This window comes from Pleurodeles waltl, chromosome 8 (assembly GCF_031143425.1).
Source record: "Pleurodeles waltl isolate 20211129_DDA chromosome 8, aPleWal1.hap1.20221129, whole genome shotgun sequence".
NCBI lineage: Eukaryota > Metazoa > Chordata > Amphibia > Caudata > Salamandridae > Pleurodeles > Pleurodeles waltl.
Window position 1 is genome coordinate 1,391,053,668 of NC_090447.1, and position 20,321 is coordinate 1,391,073,988.

Consider the following 20,321-nt stretch of genomic DNA (forward strand, 5'->3'; position numbering starts at 1 on the left):
TATGTTTTTGTTGATTCGTGCATACAAATCTTCCTTACATGTTGGTGACCTGTTGCGTCACATAGGGGTGCACTTTACAATGTGAAGGGTGTTTTTAAAGACCTTTCACTTTAAGTGGTTTCGTGGCGCTATTGTCAGGTCACAAATGTTAATGATCCACTCAACACCATTCATTTTGTGGAACTCAAATGATTGAAGCTGGAGGTGAACCGGCAGGGAATTGATCTCTGACCATGGGGTCAAACACAGATCCCTGCAATAGATATATAAACCCATGGAGCCAGCAGATCAGGCTGTATTGTCTTTACAAGGACTATAGCCACCCCCATGATGTGACGTCTTCCTGAAGGCCACCTTACTGAAAGTAAACAGCGGTGAGAAGTTGTTTGCTGCTTTGTTTGGGTGCTAGTACAATGTGTATTTGTGTTTTTAAAACGAGCGACTTCCCAAGTTGGGTGACAATGAATTACTCCTTTGTTGGAAGTCGTATCTTGATATTTTGACATTCAGAATTGTGCTGGTGCATTCACAGTAACCTCCACCTAACAACAAGCATTTGCGATGCACTATGGTCTCGCATTTGACCGAGTTACAGCTATTACCAGTTGTAAACTCCCAACCGGATTTTTCTTGCCATGTTGAAAGAAAAAACACTGCAATCGTGCTGCTACAATTCACTCGTAATGAAACCTATCAGCAAAAGTGCAGTTATGTACGTAACCGGCAAAAGTGCAATTAGCTATGTAACAGGGTCGATATTATGCAAAGTGCTCGACTTCTGCCAAGCGAGATCGCGCTGTGCAAATAGAGAAAAAGTAGTCCACAAACCTGACAGGAAACAGCGAGCCTTGCATGTTTTCTGTACTTGGTCGCAGTGATCGAGGAGGGGTAACCACCGGAAAAGGCCTTCCACTAATGAAAGCAAGCAGATTTTAACAGGCAAGCCCACGAACCAATGAAAGACACTGACGTGACGTGGACGGGGACGGGGCTCCGAGCCCTTTTCTAATTCCTAAAGCGTCTCGCAAGCGATACGCATGCACAAGCGCATGCGACGCAGGCTTGACCATAAAAATGATTTGTTTCCTCTAAAAAGGTAAAAGGTAAAAAGGGAAGCGAACCATCATAATGTCGGCAAAGTACCAGAGGGAACATTGAACTGTTTAAAGGAAGGTTTACGTCATTGAAAATTGGTCAGTGCTTTACTGTTAAATACAGCTTAAAAATGGAATCAAAGATGCAAGGATCACTTCTACCACAGTGTTATAGGGCTTGCTAAAGGCAGCCTTGCAGAAAGCATACACCTGTGAGAAGCTGTGTGCTGCTTTGTTTGAGCTCTTCTGCAACCTGTGATTGTCCTTTCTGTTTAACTTTTCGGCAGTGCTGATTCCATCCCATAGCATTCCTGCTCCAAACTGATATAGAGATGTTCGTTTGCCAAAACCCATGATAAAATAATCTCTTTCCAGGTTGAGATGCAGGTCTATATGAGTCCTAGGTCCGGTTTTATCGGCCAGAAAATACCCCTCTGTCCACAGCCACCATTTTTGGCATCATTGAAAAGGGAGTGCAGCTTTTCATTTATTGGCACCTCAGATGTGGCTGTTCTTTCCCACTTTCTCCTCTTAGCTCTTCCTTAAGTAAATCAGCAACTACTCCACCTTCGGCTGCTTAACACCACACAGAATGTACTATGCAGCGTATGTTGTACTATAGAAATAAAATCATTATAACACTGCTGTGTGGTAATTCTGAGCCATTCTTTATACACCCTAACGTTTTGTACACTGCTGCTATACAAATCTCCCAGAAGAACTAATGAAGAATTACACCAGTGACTGGATATGAATATAGTAATGTGTTGTTACCCATTAGAACTTGACATCCTTTACGCTAGACTATATTCTTCTTAATCTGTTCCTTCGGGTATCAGTTACACACCAAAGTACAAACAGTTTCATGGGTTGGCATCTCGGATAGGCTATAGTCCCTGAATTAACGTATACTTCTTAATTTGAGCCCAGTGCTCTATTGAATGGGGGATCCACTGGATCCTTTTCCTGCTTCCTTTCAGCAGGGCACATCATGGTGCTTCAGGTGTTCAGTCCAAAGTGGATAACAAGGGAAGGCACACCTCTAAAAATGAAATCAGTGGACCAAAGGGTGCAACCTTCCTGCATTCCATGAGAGCACTGACAGTCTTTATAGGGATTTTCCCCGTTAATACACGAGTTCCCAAATCAGGGGCATATTATTTCAGACTCTAGAAGCATATAAACTACACCAGATGTGATCTAGAGAGAGTGGAGTAGGGTTTTATCCATAGGTCCTGAAGCAACATCATTCTGGGCAGAAGGGAGTGAAGCATAAAACAGCTGACCACTAACTAGACGAACGAGTAACTTATGTTCTATAGATCCAATACAATTTTTAATCTTGCCCAGATAGAGCCCAATAATAGTTTTTTTCCCCAGGGTTATCTTGAAATAATTTTACTGGCACTATATTCATTATTTTTCACTACAGCCTGTCCTGTTTGGGTAATGGCGAGAAAAGATAACCACTAAAGAGCCTCCATCGAGGCGCCTGCTGGGTACTGAGCCGCCCACCCACCATGTAGCACAGCCCGATTAAGCTCGCTACCTCGGTAAGCGAGGGTCAGTGTATCCTGTAAAGGGTACTCCTAGATACCGGGGCATGACCAACAGTGTAAAGTAATTCTTGTGGTTTCACCTCTATAGAGGTAGTTATCCACACGGAACGCCACATTTATTTTTGATAAGAGCAGAAAATGCCCATCTCTGCAGGCCAGTAAATGTCCAGCCTTCTGGCCAGTAATTAGCCATTAACAATCAAAAGTTCAGTTTTATCAGCATTCAGCTTTAATTAATTACTTCCTATTCATTCCCAAATAAACGTCGCAGATTGCTAAAGTGCGAGATTGTTCACTTCTAAGAGTTGCGTGTCACCTGCATACATTTGAACTCTAATACCTGTTTAGGTCGAACATAGCACCGCGTATGAGCTGCTTTTCTGACATTTTGGTATATATCTGGGCTTTTAAGCACACCCACCGTATGCCCATCACTATCACTCGTTCATGGACTTGCCTTTGATAAATCCTTATCATTGGTAAATGCTTTACGTTTGTCCCCCCTTGGGGCAGTATTGTTACCCCTTGACTATCGACCCTGTTGCATGGATAATTGCACTTTTGGTGATCACTTTGACTGCGAGCGAACTTCTTTTTCCTTTTGTTTCTCCCCTGCATGCTCATTGCGGCGGTGGTGCTTTGGATCGCTCGCTTATGGCAACTGTTTTACTTTTTATTTTCAGTTTGTATGGCAAGAAAAGTCCAGTTAGGAATTTACAACACTAATAGCTCTAACTCGAGCAATCGAGAGACCCATTTCATTACAAACTTATTCTGTTAATGCATTTGCCATAGGGCTTAGTGCAGAGAAAGTGATTAGCTTTGAAGCACTCCACAGCAGATTGACAACTCTTATCTGAATAGGGGTCCAGCTTGACTGCCCAGGACCTAAAAAGGCTTCAGCCACTTGAAGGCAGACACCCCGATGCCAGTCTCAGCAGCGCGATTTATTAGCATGGTTGACCATGTTGAATGCGGCAGATAAGTCTGACAAGAACAGGGCGTCTCCATACTCCACATTAGAATCCATCCTAAGATACACAATTATTAATCTGGAGATGGTTGCATGGAAGGTGGGCAACATGTTTTTCCAAGATGTTAGCGGCAAAAAAAAGTGGGGAGATCAAGTGAAAGTTTAGTCTGAAAGGTCTCTCCCTGTTTTTTTTTCCCCCAAAAGGGGCATGACAGTGGCATTTTTAAAGTGCCTTTGAACCTCCCTTAAATCTAGTGAAGCATTCAATAAGACCAAAAGGGGTGTGATTGTAGGCTGAGAAAATTGTTTAAAAACATGAACCGGGGCATGGATTTTGATGGGGTGGTCTGTACCAATTCAAGAGTGTCAGCATGGTGGTACATCTGAAAAACTATGACTCATCTTTAGGCACAGGGGAGTTATTTATTGTGTACATATGAATGACGTGGGAAAAGTAATGCAACAGGGGGATTTTTCTCTACACCTGACACTACACCTGACCAATGTTCTCATCGTGCTTCTACTATGGCAGTCGGCGTGCTCAGTTACTTTTCAGTGGACCAGAACTCATCCACACTATGTACTGTACCTGCAGGCAAAGGTGCCTCGGCACAACCCCTCTGTGCAGGGTGCTGTGGCTCTGGTTAGTGGGACGACTGCAGTGTCCCTAAAATAAAGTACATATCAAAAGCTCTCAGCGTTTCCTTGATTCCCGTCTCATCTTTATGTGTAGATTCACCTTCTCTCTTAAAACCCTCCTGAGACTTCCATCATCATTTATGTACCAGAACTGGGTTTGTGCCAAAGATGAATGTCGAAAAGGATGACTGCCATGGGTATGTCGCATGGGCTCTCATTATACTAAATGAGACTACTGGATTTCTAGGCAGCAGGATCATTCACGGTGTGGGGGACTGAGTCTGACCCACGTGGAAGGAACTCTGTCACCCTAAATCCGGTTTTGCTCCGGCTAACTAGCAGTGCCTCATTTCTCCCAAAGGGAAGAGATGATTGGGCAGCCGATCGCATGACATCTTTGGAACTTCTCAGGGAAGTCGTGGTCACTCAGATCCAAACCAACTCTCTCATTTACAGTATGATCTCATATACAAATGACAAAGGCAGTTTAAGTTTTATATAATGTTTTAATAAAACAACTGCATTTTAGATAATAAGGCGTGAGCCGCAATAACCAGAACCATACAACACAGTAGGATTGAAATAGTCACCAGGAGAGTAAAACATAAGAATAACGCTATCATGGAGTTTAACAATTTCTACTCTCCCTCTGCTAGTTCTATTTCGAGCACAGCATGTTAAGCTTCTAACTTGCCATTCTGAATCCCTCTGGGAGACATAAACCCTCATACCTGAGCAAAGGCCTGTGATCTGGTTCAGCATCTGCAACGAGGCAGTCAGCGTCTAGTTGTGGTTCCCTGTTCCCTGGTCGGAATCTCCCTCTTGCGTGTATTGGGACAAGGAAGTGTTTTTATAACTAACATGTCAGCGTGATCACAAAATGTCCCTACGCAGGAATGCCAAAGACTAAACTCCTACCACGTCTATCGGCAATGTACCAGACTGTATCCTTGACTGAAGCACAGAGTGAACAAGAATGTGTTATGGAGAACTCCAGTGCTGAAGTAGGCTAAACAGTGTGATATGAAATATAAAACAAGACCGCAGAACTGGCTATTTGAAAAATAACAGTATGAAGCCGAATAAAAAGCATTTAGAGCAAAGTGCACGGAGGCTCTAAGCTGCGAGCAAAGGAATAAAATACATCCAGGGCAAAATGCACAAAGGCCTAAAGCCTGAAGCTAATGAGCAAAGGGTACGTAAAACTGATCACACTACAGGTATAATAATTAACACCTCTTATTTCACATTTTTGGTCAGTGAAAGTATTGAAGTGACATTCTTTAAGAGTAGAACACTAGTGAGACAAAGATTTCAAGCAGCTGATCAATGTTATAAATAGGAGTCAAGAAACAAAAGTGATGTTTCAAGTAACTTTCCTGCAGCGCACCAGCACTGATTTTATTACTTAGTTTTTCAGCCAGGAGCAGACTGAATTGTCCTTAAGTTTGTACTTTTGTTTTTAATAACTGGTATTTGACACCTTACCACCCCACCTCCCCAACCTCCAATTATGTTTTCTTTCTTAAAGGTATAGACGTAGGCTATTCATGACTTGGCTGGTGGGTTTCCGTTTGGCCACTGTGGTTTAGAGGCGGCTGCTGCTGTCCACCTGCCCTCACCATCAATTACAAAATAAGACCGAGAGGGCTTTGCAGAGTCATTGGTTGCTTTGGCTTTGCCACCTTCAGCTGTTGATTGATGAAAATGTCAGGTACATTCTGCCTCGACCCACATTACATTCACTTTACCAGCGTGTTATTACCGCCATTTCGCCACAAGCCCCTCTCCCCCCCCAATTTATCTTTAGAGAATTCTACATGAGAGGATATGAAGAAACAAAACTGTGTAAAGCCTCTCAGCCAGGTAAAGAAACATCTCTTCAAAGATGGTCCTCACTAAGTGGCCTCCTCATTTCCAAGTACTCTTGGAGGTTAAAGCCACCGTTCCAGCCCAGACTCCATTATGGTCTTGTCACAAAATTAATTTGTACATCTGACCTAAATTTAAAATATTTCTCACAGCAATTTTTTTTCTTTACAGGTCGAAAAAGAATTTGGCACTCAGTCCAAGGAGTAGCTTTGCCTTTGGTGACGTCTTGTAGCTTTGAATTTTCAGACAGATCATTCCCGCTCATCCAAGAGTGTGCCAAGAAAATGAGACAACTAAAGGGAAAACCCAAAAAAGAATCATCCAAGGACAAAAAGGAAAGGAAACAGGCCATGCAAGAGGCGCGACAACAGATTACAACAGTAGTACTTCCAACGCTGGCCATCGTCGTCGCTTTGATTGTTGTGTTTGTGTACGTAGCGACGCGTCCAAGCGTCATACAGTGATGCGATTCTTACCTAGAACTATCTGTTCATCCCTGCTCCAGAAAAAAGCCAAAAACAAGCCCTTCTTTCCTAATCCCTTTGAAATCATGGTAGCGGGTCCCTGTGATATTCACCTCTCATTTGATGTTTTTAGTTTTTTTCTCCTGAATATTACACTATAAACTATATGATCGAAAAATATGTGCCATACCAGCTATGGTCCCCTCACGTGCCTTTCAGAATTTTTACCAGTTGATTCTAAGCTGTGCCGCCTAGAATGGAAAAGCCTGTTGTTGAAATCAACTTTTTAATCTCTGCTCTAACATTTTGTGCGATTTTGACAAATCTTTCTCCACTGCCGCCAAAATAACATTCTTGTTGCTATTGTAATTTGAAATACACTGGCAAGAATGTGAAGTATTTATTTTTTGAATAAAGAATGTAGCAGTCAAAGAAAAAAAAAAAACTCAATTTTCTTGTGGTACCAAAGATTGAGTGGCTGTGGAAATAAAGCATACAAGTGTGCCGAAGTGATGTTTATTCATTCCACGAGTACATGAAAAGATTTGAAGCTGAAAGGCAGGACATGAGAAAAGGGGTTTTAGTAAAACGGAAGTGTAGTAATTTATGTGGTGATGATGTACAGGATTTAGATTGGTTTGATGCCTTGAAACGTAGGCAGTTTTTCCTTCATGGTGATAGTCGAAGAGTTACTAAGCCAAAAGACTTGCATATTCTTTGAAAAAGTGCATAATGTTTCCTGAGGGCTCATACCGATGAAGTATGCTACACCCATAACACCCCTGACGAGGTGCCATCTTGGAGGTGTGGTCACCGGATCAACCTGTGAACATCACGTTTCTACACATTGTAACTGTTAATATCAAATCAACATCTTTACATACGTGCGCAGACGCAACATCAGGCTATCACAAATAAAACAAATCACTCAACTACTGCTTATTGGTACAAGGGCATGGTTGTGTTCCTCCTCAGGCGGGATGTGGTGACAGCCCCACTCGTTCCTCGCTCACACAACATTTCAGTACAACTGGAGAAAAGACAAGCTGGTTTCAATGGGTTCCACACTTGCTCTGCTCATTGTTATATTTAAACAAATATACAAAAGTGGCACACGAGGCTTTCTTACATATAAACAAAGCACACTCTGGTTACTGGTACAAAGTCATGACTTACTTCTCTGTCACACCACGAAGAGGTTATGAGATAATGTGATGATCCTTGAGGTTTGAAGTGCAGCGTGCACTGGGACCCCAGCGTACCGAGCTGGTCTGGGTCAGCGGTACCCACAGGCCATCTTTATAGTTATCCACCCTGGTTTCCATTTATTAATTCAATAGCCAGGCCCATAATAAACACAGTATCCGTTTCCTGGCAAGTGTAAATTATTATTTTTTTGTCAGACTGGTTGAGCTTAGAAAATGATTGGTCTTGATAGTGGCTTGAGTGAAGATAAGGAAGGCAGTCTGCCCCAGCCCATCAAACAGAAACAAAGCATTTCGTGGCCTTTACCTATTTCTCCTCTCTCCACACCCACTCCTCTGGGTCTCTCTTTTTTCAGGAACAGACCTTGAAATGCTGCCAGCCTGCCCTTGAATCTCAAGCCCGGCCTTTCTCCTGATTTAACCCCTCTCCTTTTATCAGTGCTTATGCTCAAATGTACATAAATATATTAGTGCATTCCCTTGTTCACAATCCATAGATCAGGAAAGGTTCTCTCTTTCTAGCATAATTATGTTGAAATGCATGTTTAAATGGAGGAATGTGTAAGATGCTGCAGTATCTGTTAACCTCTTTATGTTGTAACATTGTATCACTAAGCAGAGACTTGGGAGAAAGTGTATTTTTTTAAAGTCTTATGCTGCACTTTTGCTTTATTTATGTATAAGGTGCTAAGTGTGTTTCATAGAGGTGTTGACGAATACACCGTATTATGTCAACTATTTGTTTCCAGAGTCCATATGTTGCTAAACGAAGTGCAGTTGAGTTGTATCATGATTTTGTTTGTGGAAAAACATGTAGACAATGCATTCCTAAAGTCATTTGTAGATACTTTTTAATGGTAAGGTAACTCTCAAGACACAAGGAGCTTAGACTTGTCAGTTTCCCCGGCACATCGCCTGCTGTCAGTAGCATTTCACTTATAAGCGGTCAGCTAGGTGTACAGAAACAGTCTGTGCCAGCTATAATGCAAGGCACATAGTTTGGATTGTAATCGACTGTTCTGCTTTGCTTCAAACTAAGAGGAAAACAATGCCAAGCAATGCAGCACTCCTAGTTTGAGTAATACATTTAATAGGGCATTTCCCAGATATCACATAAAAGCACTCAAAAATATAAATGTGAACATTTAACTTGAATGTAATATAATGTGTAAATGCTAAAATACTCACAGCCGTTAAGCGATGACTGTCATGAAAAGTGCAATACATCAACAATGAATATATCCGGTGGGGAAAAAAATAATAATAAAGTAAAATATATATATATATATATATATATATATATATATATATATATATATATATATATATATATATATATATATATATATATATATATATATATATATATATATATATATATGTGTGTGTGTTTGATGGCATGTGTAGCTGCAGATACACATGCTGTGCACTGTTCCTGCCATCTAGTGTTGGTCTCGGAGTGTTACAAGTTGTTTTTCTTCGAAGAAGTCTTTTCGAGTCACTGGGCCGAGTGATTCCTCCCTTTCGGCTCCATTGCGCATCGACTCCATCTTAGATTGTTTTCTTTCCGCCATCGGGTTCGGATGTGTTCCTCTTCGCTCCGTGTATTGTAATCGGAAAAAGACTAAATTCAATGAAAATTGTCGGTATTGTTTTTAATCGCGAAACATCTTGCATCGACACCTCAACACTGGTGAAACACCGCTTCGGTGGCCCTTCGGAGCTTCCGCGCCCAGCCAGGGCCTGGTCGGCCCGACCGCAGGAAGCTTCGAAGCCTAATGGACCAGACCCCATTCCATTTCTGCCCACAGTGCCACGCCAAGTATCCCTACACAGACCAACACCGGGTCTGTAATCTGTGTTTGTCACCGGACCACAGAGAAAATACTTGCAAGTCCTGCAGGTCATTTCGATCAAAGAAGACCTTAAGGGATCGGAGGGCGAGGCGACTGCAAATGGCGTCAAAGAGTTCAGAGCACCTCGACGTCGAGGAAGAGGAGATGGCTATCTCCATCCAAGATTTGGACGACTCTGACCCAGACCGACCACCCACAGCGGGCCAACACGTGAGTACGCCTGCCCCGACCCAAGCCCAAAGTCAGACCAAGACAAAACATAAGGCCTCAGGGACGCTACTGCCGGAAGGCCATGGCTCGACCCATAAGAAATCAAGCGGTGACCAAGCAACACCTTCGGCACCGAACATGGCCAAAATCGTGCCGAGTTTGGCACGATTTTCTTCCATCATAATACATCTCACTGCAATCTCTGCTTACTTGCAGATTAAACACACAAAATCACTATTTAGAATACCCGTAATTAAAGCCTTTATGGAAGGACTAAAAAGGATCATACCCCCAAGAACCCCACCAGTACCCTCGTGGAATCTTAATATTGTACTTACATGGCTCATGGGTCCACCTTTTGTACCCATGCATTCTTGTCAAATCCAATTCTTAACTTGGAAAGTGGCATTTCTAGTAGCTATCACTTCACTACGAAGAGTTCACTATTGAAGAACCCTTTATACAAGTAACATAAAATAGTTCTCTGCACAAATAAAAAAGTTCTGCCAAAAGTCATCTCACTGTTTCATTTAAACCAAACTGGCGCTCCCAGTCTTCTTCCCACAGCCAGACTTAGTAGCAGAAAGAGCACTGCATACATTAGACATAAAAAGAGCACTAATGTACTATATAGACAGAACAAAACCATTTAGTAAAACTTAATAATTGTTCGTCGCTTTCCAAGAACCCCATGCGGGTAACCCTATATCCAAACAGGGCATAGCCAGATGGATAGTCAAATGCATACAAACTTGTTACCTAAAAGCTAAAAAAGAGCTACTCATTACCCCAAAGGCACACTCCACTAGAAAGAAAGGAGCAACAATGGCGACTTGTAAGGCAGCCACTTGGTCCACACCTCATACTTTTACCAAACACTACTGTGTAGATGTGTTAGCAACACAACAAGCCACAGTAGGACAGGCTGTATTAAGAACTTTATTTCAAACAACTTCAACTCCTACAGGCTGACCACCGCTTCTGGGAGGGTTACTGCTTTGTAGTCTATGCACAGCATGTGCATCTGCAGCTACACATGCCATCGAACGGAAAATGTCACTTACCCAGTGTACATCTGTTCGTGGCATGTGCCGCTGCAGATTAACATGCGCCCTCCCACCTCCCCGGGAGCCTGTAGCCGTTTAAATTGTAATTAGAAATTGTATATATGTAAATAAACTATGTACATACTTATCTATTCCATTGCATGTACATCTTTACTATTCTCATTCTACCACTTCTATCTCACCCTCTCCGGTAAAACAATCTAAGATGGAGTCGATGCCAATGCGCAATGGAGCTGAAAGGGAGGAGTCACTCGGTCGCGTGACTCAGACTTCTTCGAAGAAAAACAACTTGTAACCCTCCAAGCCCAACACTAGATGGCAGGAACAGTGCACAGCATGTGAATCTGCAGCGGAACATGCCACAAACAGATGTACACTGGGTAGGTGACATTTTCCATATATATATATATATATATATATATATATATATATATATATATATATATTCGATGGCATATGTAGCTGCAGATACACATGCTGTGCACAGTCCGCCATCTGGTGTTGGGCTCGGAGTGTTACAAGTTGTTTTTCTTCGAAGAAGTCTTTTTGAGTCACGAGACCGAGGGACTCCTCCCATTTCGAATCCATTGCGCATGGGCGTCGACTCCATCTTAGATTGTTTTTTTTCCGCCATCGGGTTCGGACGTGTTCCTTTTCGCTCCGTGTTTCGGGTCGGAAAGTTAGTTAGAATCTCGGGAAAAAATGTCGGTATTGTTTGCGTTCGGTATCGGGTTAGTTAGAACAAATCGACACCGAATTCTGAAGAGCTCCGGTGGCCCTTCCGGGTTTTTTCAATCCCCCGTCGGGGCCTGGTCGGCCCGGCCACGTGCGACTTCAAGGCTCATGGAACGGACCCCATTCCGCTTCTGCCCAAAATGCCATCACAAGTATCCGTATACGGATCACCATCTGGTCTGTAACTTGTGCTTGTCCCCAGAGCACAAGGAGGATACTTGTGAAGCCTGTCGAGCGTTTCGGTCGAGGAAGACGCTGAGAGACCGAAGAGCCAGGAGACTACAAATGGCGTCCACGCCGACAGGTCAAGATCATTTCGAGGAGGAAGAAGAAGCTTTCTCCGTCCACGAGTCGGATTCAGAAGAACTCGACACCGAAGAAACAACCAAAACCGTGAGTAAGACGTCAAAAATCAAGACTCACGAGAAGTCTACAAAAGCCCAGGGGACGCCACCGCCAACAGGCCATGGCTTAACCCGAAAAATAGGTGACCCATCCAAGGCACCGAAAAAGGGCATGCTAGTGTCGAAGTCATCCGACTCCGGTCGAGATACCGCCACACAGCAACCTCGGAGCCGAGACAGCGGCTCCGAGAAACTTCGGCACAGAGACAGCGGCACCGAAGAATTTCGGCACCGAGACACCACGCCGAAAACAAAGAAGGTTTCTTCGGAGCCTAAAAAGACTTCCGAAAAGGTTTCGGTTCCGAAACAGCCAGCCTCGGAGCCGAAAACTAGTTCCTATACAGAGGAACAAGGATTAACCTCCCAATTACACAGATTTGGAGAGGAGCTTCAAGCTGTAGAGCCTGACTACACGCAAAGAAGGCTTCATATTCATGAGGACACAGGGAAGATAACCACTCTTCCCCCAATCAAAATAAAAAGGAAACTTGCCTTTCAACAAAAGGAAAAGCAACCACAACCAAAGGTGGCAAGGAAAACAACCCCACCACCGTCTCCACCACCATCAATACATGCATCACCAGCAACAACTCCACCACTGATGCACTCACCAGCTCATACCACAATGAGTCCGGATGATCCCGATGCATGGGACCTCTACGATGCTCCAGTGTCTGACAATAGCCCAGACTCTTATCCTACAAAACCGTCACCACCTGAGGACAGTACATCCTATACACAGGTGGTCGCAAGGGCAGCCGAGTTTCACAATGTCTCCTTACATTCGGAACCAATTGAGGATGACTTTCTCTTTAACACCCTATCCTCCACCCATAGCCAGTATCAATGCCTTCCCATGCTCCCAGGAATGCTAAGACATTCAAAACAATTTTTTCAGGATCCAGTTAAAGGCAGAGCCATAACTCCAAGGGTGGAGAAAAAATATAAGCCACCGCCCACAGATCCAATATATATTACAACACAACTAACACCAGACTCAGTAGTTGTGGGGGCAGCTCGTAAGAGAGCCAACTCTCATACCTCAGGCGATGCACCAACTCCAGACAAGGAGAGCCGCAAATTTGATGCTGCGGGAAAAAGGGCTGCAGCACAAGCAGCAAATCAGTGGCGTATTGCCAATTCACAAGCACTTTTGGCAAGATACGACAGGGCTCACTGGGATGAAATGCAACATTTCATCGAACACTTACCCAAGGAGTTCAAAAAAAGACCGCAACAGGTGGTGGAAGAGGGACAAAGTATCTCAATCAGATACGGTCTTAAATGGATGCAGCAGATACAGCTGCAAGGACAATAAACACTGCAGTCACAATACGAAGGCACGCATGGCTGCGCACTTCTGGGTTCAAACCGGAAATCCAGCAGGCTGTGCTCAATATGCTGTTTAATGAACAGCAATTGTTTGGGCCGGAGGTAGACACTGCCATCGAAAAACTAAAAAAGGACACCGATACAGCCAAAGCCATGGGCGCACTCTACTCCCCGCAGAGCAGAGGCACATTTAGGAAAACACCTTTTAGGGGAGGGTTTCGAGGTCAACCCACAGAAACCACAACCTCACAAACAAGGCCTACCTACCAGGGTCAATATCAAAGGGGAGGTTTTCGGGGGCAATTTAGAGGGGGCCAATTCCCCCAAAATAGAGGAAAATTCCAAGGCCCCAAAACCCCTCAAAATAAGCAGTGACTCACAAGTCACACACCCCCATCACATAACACCTGTGGGGGGAAGACTAAGCCAATTTTACAAACTTTGGGAGGAAATAACAACAGACACTTGGGTCTTAGCAATTATCCAGCATGGTTATTGCATAGAATTTCGACAATTCCCTCCAAACGTCCCACCGAAAACACACAATATGTCAAAACAACATATAGATCTTCTAGGACTAGAAGTTCAAGCATTGCTACAAAAGGACGCAATAGAATTAGTACCAATTCAACAGAAAAACACAGGAGTTTACTCACTGTACTTTCTAATACCCAAAAAGGACAAAACTCTGAGACCAATACTAGATCTCAGAACACTAAATACCTACATCAAATCAGACCACTTTCACATGGTCACGTTACAAGACGTAATCCCACTGCTCAAACAGCAAGACTACATGACAACATTAGATCTAAAAGATGCGTATTTCCATATACCAATACATCCTTCACACAGGAAATACCTAAGGTTCGTATTCCAAGGAATACATTACCAATTCAAAGTGTTGCCATTCGGACTAACAACTGCGCCAAGAGTTTTTACAAAATGCCTGGCAGTAGTAGCTGCACATATCAGAAGGCAGCAAATACATGTGTTCCCGTACTTAGACGACTGGTTAATCAAAACCAACACGCTAAGACAATGTTCACAGCACACAAACTACGTCATACAGACCCTTCACAGGCTAGGTTTCTCGATCAACTACGCGAAGTCACACCTTTTGCCGTGTCAAACACAGCAATACTTAGGAGCGACAATCAACACAGCAAAAGGGATTGTCACTCCAAGTCCACAAAGGGTTCAAACATTTCACAAGGTAATGCAGGCCATGTATCCAACACAAAAGATACAAGTCAAAATGGTAATGAAACTCCTAGGCATGATGTCTTCATGCATAGCCATTGTCCCAAACGCAAGATTGCACATGCGGCCCTTACAACAGTGCCTAGCATCACAATGGTCACAAGCACAGGGTCAACTTCTAGATCTGGTGTTGATAGACCGCCAAACATACATCTCACTTCTATGGTGGAACAGTACAAATTTAAACAGAGGGCGGCCTTTCCAAGACCCAGTGCCACAATACGTCATAACGACTGATGCTTCCATGATAGGGTGGGGAGCACACCTCAATCAACACAGCATCCAAGGACAATGGGACATACATCAGAGGCAGTTTCACATAAATCACTTAGAACTGTTAGCAGTATTTCTAGCGCTGAAAGCATTTCAACCCATAATAACCCAAAAATACATTCTTGTCAAAACAGACAACATGACAACAATGTATTATCTAAACAAACAAGGAGGGACACACTCGACACAGTTGTGCCTCCTAACACAAAAAATATGGCATTGGGCGATTCACAACCACATTAGCCTAATAGCACAATTTATTCCAGGGATTCAGAACCAGTTGGCAGACAATCTCTCTCGAGATCACCAACAAACCCACAAATGGGAAATTCACCCCCAAATACTAAACAATTACTTTCAAATTTGGGGAACACCTCAAATAGATCTATTTGCAACAAAAGAAAACTCAAAATGCCAAAACTTCGCATCCAGGTACCCACAAGATCAATCCGAAGGCAATGCTCTATGGATGAACTGGTCAGGGATATTTGCGTACGCTTTTCCCCCTCTCCTTCTATATCTAGTAAACAGGTTGAGTCAAAACAAACTCAAACTCAAACTCATACTAATAGCACCAACATGGGCAAGGCAACCTTGGTACACAACACTACTAGACCTTTCAGTAGTACCTCATGTCAAACTACCCAACAGACCAGATCTGTTAACACAACACAAACAACAGATCCGACATCCAAATCCAGCATCGTTGAATCTAGCAATTTGGCTCCTGAAATCCTAGAATTCGGGCACTTAGACCTCACACAGGAATGTATGGAGGTCATAAAACAAGCTAGAAAACCTACCACTAGACACTGCTATGCAAATAAGTGGAAAAGATTTGTTTATTACTGCCATAATAATCAAATTCAACCTTTACACGCATCTGCAAAAGAAATAGTAGGATACTTACTACATTTGCAAAAATCTAACCTAGCTTTCTCTTCCATTAAAATACATCTTACGGCAATTTCTGCTTACCTACAAATTACGCACTCAATTTCATTGTTTAGGATACCAGTCATAAAGGCGTTTATGGAAGGCCTAAAGAGAATTATACCACCAAGAACACCACCAGTTCCTTCATGGAACCTCAACATTGTCCTAACACGACTCATGGGTCCACCTTTTGAGCCCATGCACTCTTGTGAAATGCAATACTTAACGTGGAAAGTTGCATTTTTAATTGCCATCACATCTCTAAGAAGAGTGAGTGAGATTCAAGCATTTACCATTCAAGAACCATTTATTCAAATACACAAAAATAAAGTTGTTCTACGGACCAATCCTAAATTTTTACCAAAAGTAATCTCACCGTTCCACCTAAATCAAACGGTAGAATTACCAGTGTTCTTCCCACAACCAGATTCAGTAGCCGAAAGAGCACTACATACATTAGACATCAAAAGAGCACTAATGTACTACATTGACAGAACAAAACTAATTCGAAAGACAAAACAATTATTTATCGCCTTTCAAAAACCTCATACAGGAAATCCAATTTCAAAACAAGGCATTGCTAGATGGATAGTTAAGTGCATTCAAACCTGCTATCTTAAAGCTAAAAGAGAACTGCCTATTACACCAAAGGCATACTCAACCAGAAAGAAAGGTGCTACCATGGCCTTTCTAGGAAATATTCCAATGAACGATATGTAAGGCAGCAACATGGTCTACGCCTCATACATTTACCAAGCACTACTGTGTAGATGTGCTAACTGCACAACAAGCAACAGTAGGTCAAGCTGTATTAAGAACATTATTTCAAACTACTTCAACTCCTACAGGCTGAACCACCGCTTTTGGGGAGATAACTGCTTACTAGTCTATGCACAGCATGTGTATCTGCAGCTACACATGCCATCGAACGGAAAATGTCACTTACCCAGTGTACATCTGTTCGTGGCATTAGTCGCTGCAGATTCACATGCGCCCACCCGCCTCCCCGGGAGCCTGTAGCCGTTTAGAAGTAGATCTTAAACATTTGTACATTTGTAAATATATTACTTAAAACTTTATTATGTACATACGCATTCACTCCATTGCATGGGCACTATTACTAGCATACACAACTCCTACCTCACCCTCTGCGGGCAAAACAATCTAAGATGGAGTCGACGCCCATGCGCAATGGACTCGAAATGGGAGGAGTCCCTCGGTCTCGTGACTCAAAAAGACTTCTTCGAAGAAAAACAACTTGTAACACTCCGAGCCCAACACCAGATGGCGGACTGTGCACAGCATGTGAATCTGCAGCGACTAATGCCACGAACAGATGTACACTGGGTAAGTTACATTTTCCATATATGTCGTAGCTGCAGATACACATGCTGTGCATTAGTAGTCCATCATCTAGTGTTGGGCTCGGAGTGTTACAAGTAGTTTTTCTTCGAAGAAGTGTTTTCAAGTCACTGGATCGAGTGACTCCTCCTCTTCGGTTCCATTGCGCATGGGCATCGACTCTATTGTTAGATTGATTTCTTTCCGCCATCAGGTTCGGACGTGTTTCCTCTCGCTCAGAGATTTCGATTCGGAAAACTCTATAGCACTCTCTTTTCGTCGATATTGTATAGATCGGGTTAACAACCTTCCATCTACACAGCAGTACCGTCGGGAAAACAACTTTGTTCGCCCTTAGGGGCGCGCGCGCCCAACTTGGGCCTATTCGGGCCGTCCGCGTGAAAGCCTCATGGATCGGACTCCATTCTGATTCTGTCCTCTGTGCCACGCGAAGTACCCGTATACAGACCATCATCTGGTTTGCAACCTCTGCCTTTCCCCAGACCATCGGGAAGAAAACTGTGAGGCCTGTCGATCCTTCTGATCGAAAAAGACTCTTCGAGACATAAGGGCAAGAAGACTCGAAATGGCGTCGAAGCAGAGAACATCTCGACGTAGAAGAAGAAGAACTGATGCAGACCGCAGTCTCAGTTCGAGATTCCGAGCAGGAATCAGAAGAAAACAGACCAGTCACAGAAGGATAACATGTGAGTATGTCTGCCCCTGCACCCCCACAAAAGAAAAAGCTCAGGGCCTTGGGTACGCCACTACTGGAAGGCCATGGCTCGGCCTGAAAAAAGACTGGCGGTGACCAACTTACCAGTTTGGCACCGAAAAAGGCCACTCCTCCGAAAACATCAGAGACAACAAAGAGCTCAGTTTCCGACTCCACTAGACACCATTTTTCAGAGTCGAAAATTAGAAAACCAGTTTCGGAGCCAAAACCTTCATCCTCATCATCTTTTTCGATCCCGAAAAAGCACGCTTCAAAGCCGAAAAGGCCAACTTATACAGAGGAACATGGACTTTCAAAGAGACTTAAAGCCACAAAACCTCTGAAGAGGAGTTAGAGGTACAACCAATACTAGAAGTTATGGATGAAAGGCAATCCAGGATCCACATCCATAAGGAAACGGGGAGAATTCTGACAGCACCTCTTTTAAAAACAAAGAGGAAGCTAGCTTTTCAGGAGGAACTTGACACTGACACTGTGCAGCCTCCAGCTAAAGTGCCAAAGCAGAAGGAAAAAACAACACCTCCTCAATCTTCTTCTCCTCCTCATTCTCCTCTTCATGCTCTCCACCTACCTACCTCTCCTCCTACTAGCCCTACACCAGTGAAGTCACCCACTCATTCTTATGACTCACACCAAGACAATATTGACCCAGGGGATCTTTAAGACCCAGATCCCATTCCAAGTAACAATCCAGACAGCTGTTCCTCTAAACCATCACCACCTGAGGATAGTACTGCCTATAACCAAGTTATAGCTAGGGCTGCAGCATACCATGGGGTCACCATGCATATAGAGCCCCTAGAAGAGGACTTCTTATTTAACACTCTATCCTCAACACAGTCTAAGTATCAATGCCTCCCAATGCTCCCAGGCATGGTAAAACATGCGGATCAGATATTTAGTGAACCTGTTAAAGCATGCATCATAACACCTAGGATAGAGAAAAAATATAAACCTGCACCCTCTGACCCTGATTATATCACACATCAGGTACCTCCTGATTCTGTGGTAGTTAGCGCTGCCAGGAAGAGAGCAAATAGTCAGTCATCAGGAGATACACCGCCTCCTCATAAAGAGAGTAGGAAATTTGATGCTGCAGGGAAAAGAGTTGCATCCCACGCAGCAAATCAGTGGAGAATAGCCAACTCGCAAGCACTATTAGCGCGCTACGACAGAGCCCATTGGGACAAGATGCAAGAAATAATCCTGCATCCCCCTCAAAGAACACCAAAAAGGGGTACAACAAGTAGTGGAGGAAGGGCAAGCCATTACTAAAATCAAATACGATCTGTCCTAGATGCAGCAGATACTGCTGCTAGAAGTGTCAATACTGCAGTCACTATACGCAGGCACGCATGGCTCAGATCTTCTGGAATCAAGCCGGAAATACAGCAGGCTGTGTTAAATATGCCATTCCATAAACATCTTTTTGGGCCAGAATTAGACATAGCCATAGAAAAATTGAGAAAGGACTCTGACACAGCAAAGGCAATGGGTGCACTCTACACTGCACCATACAGGGGGTCCTTTCGAAAACCTCAGTTTCAAGGTGGTTTCAGACCACAACCCTCTGAGGCATCCACCTCGCAGGCTAAGCCAACCTACCTACCGCAGTACCAACTGGGTAGTTTTAGGGGTGCATATAGAGGACAGTACCCCAGAAATAGAGGGAAATTTCAGGCCTCTAAGCAGTCTCCACAGCACCCAAAACAGTGACTTTTCTGATTCCCTTCCACTCCACACCTCTCCTGTGGGGGGAAGACTACAACAGTTCCACACAAATTGGCAAAATATTACCACAGACAATTGGGTACTATCAATTATCCACAATGGCTATTGCCTAGAATTAATACACACTCCTCCAAAAATCCCACCAAGGTCACACAAACTATCCACAGAACACACCATTCTGTTACAAGAAGAGGTCCAATCTCTACTACTCAAACAAGCAATAGAATTGGTGCCACAGTCTCAATTAGGGACAGGAGTTTACTCACTATATTTTCTAATTCCCAAAAAAGACGGCACCCTCAGGCCAATATTAGACCTCAGGCCCCTCAATCTTTACATCCTGTCAGAACACTTTCACATGGTAACTTTACATGGTGTCATCCCACTACTACAAAAACAAGATTTCATGACAGCCTTAGACCTCAAAGATGGGTATTTTCATATACCCATCCATCCTGCACCCAGAAGATATCTCAGGTTTGTCATTCAGGGAAAACACTACCAGTTCAAAGTGTTGCCCTTTGGAATAACAACAGCCCCAAGGGTATTCACAAAGTGCTTAGCAGTTGTGGCAGCCTACCTAAGAGGACAACATATACATGTCTTTCCATATCTAGACGATTGGCTAATA

The 20,321-nt window shown here is 43.5% G+C and overlaps 1 protein-coding gene across 1 annotated transcript in view; it reads left to right on the forward strand.

Annotated features, from left to right (window-relative positions):
* The window catches only part of SMCO4 (single-pass membrane protein with coiled-coil domains 4), a 128,156-nt gene extending 121,046 nt beyond the window's left edge, over positions 1 to 7,110 (forward strand). Inside the window, exon 3 of the mRNA XM_069202447.1 lies at positions 6,309 to 7,110. Within this exon, the coding sequence (XP_069058548.1) occupies positions 6,422 to 6,601 (180 nt within the window). The 5' untranslated portion in view covers positions 6,309 to 6,421 and the 3' untranslated portion in view covers positions 6,602 to 7,110. The remainder of the gene's footprint in view (positions 1 to 6,308) is intronic.
* Positions 7,111 to 20,321: the final 13,211 nt, after the last annotated feature.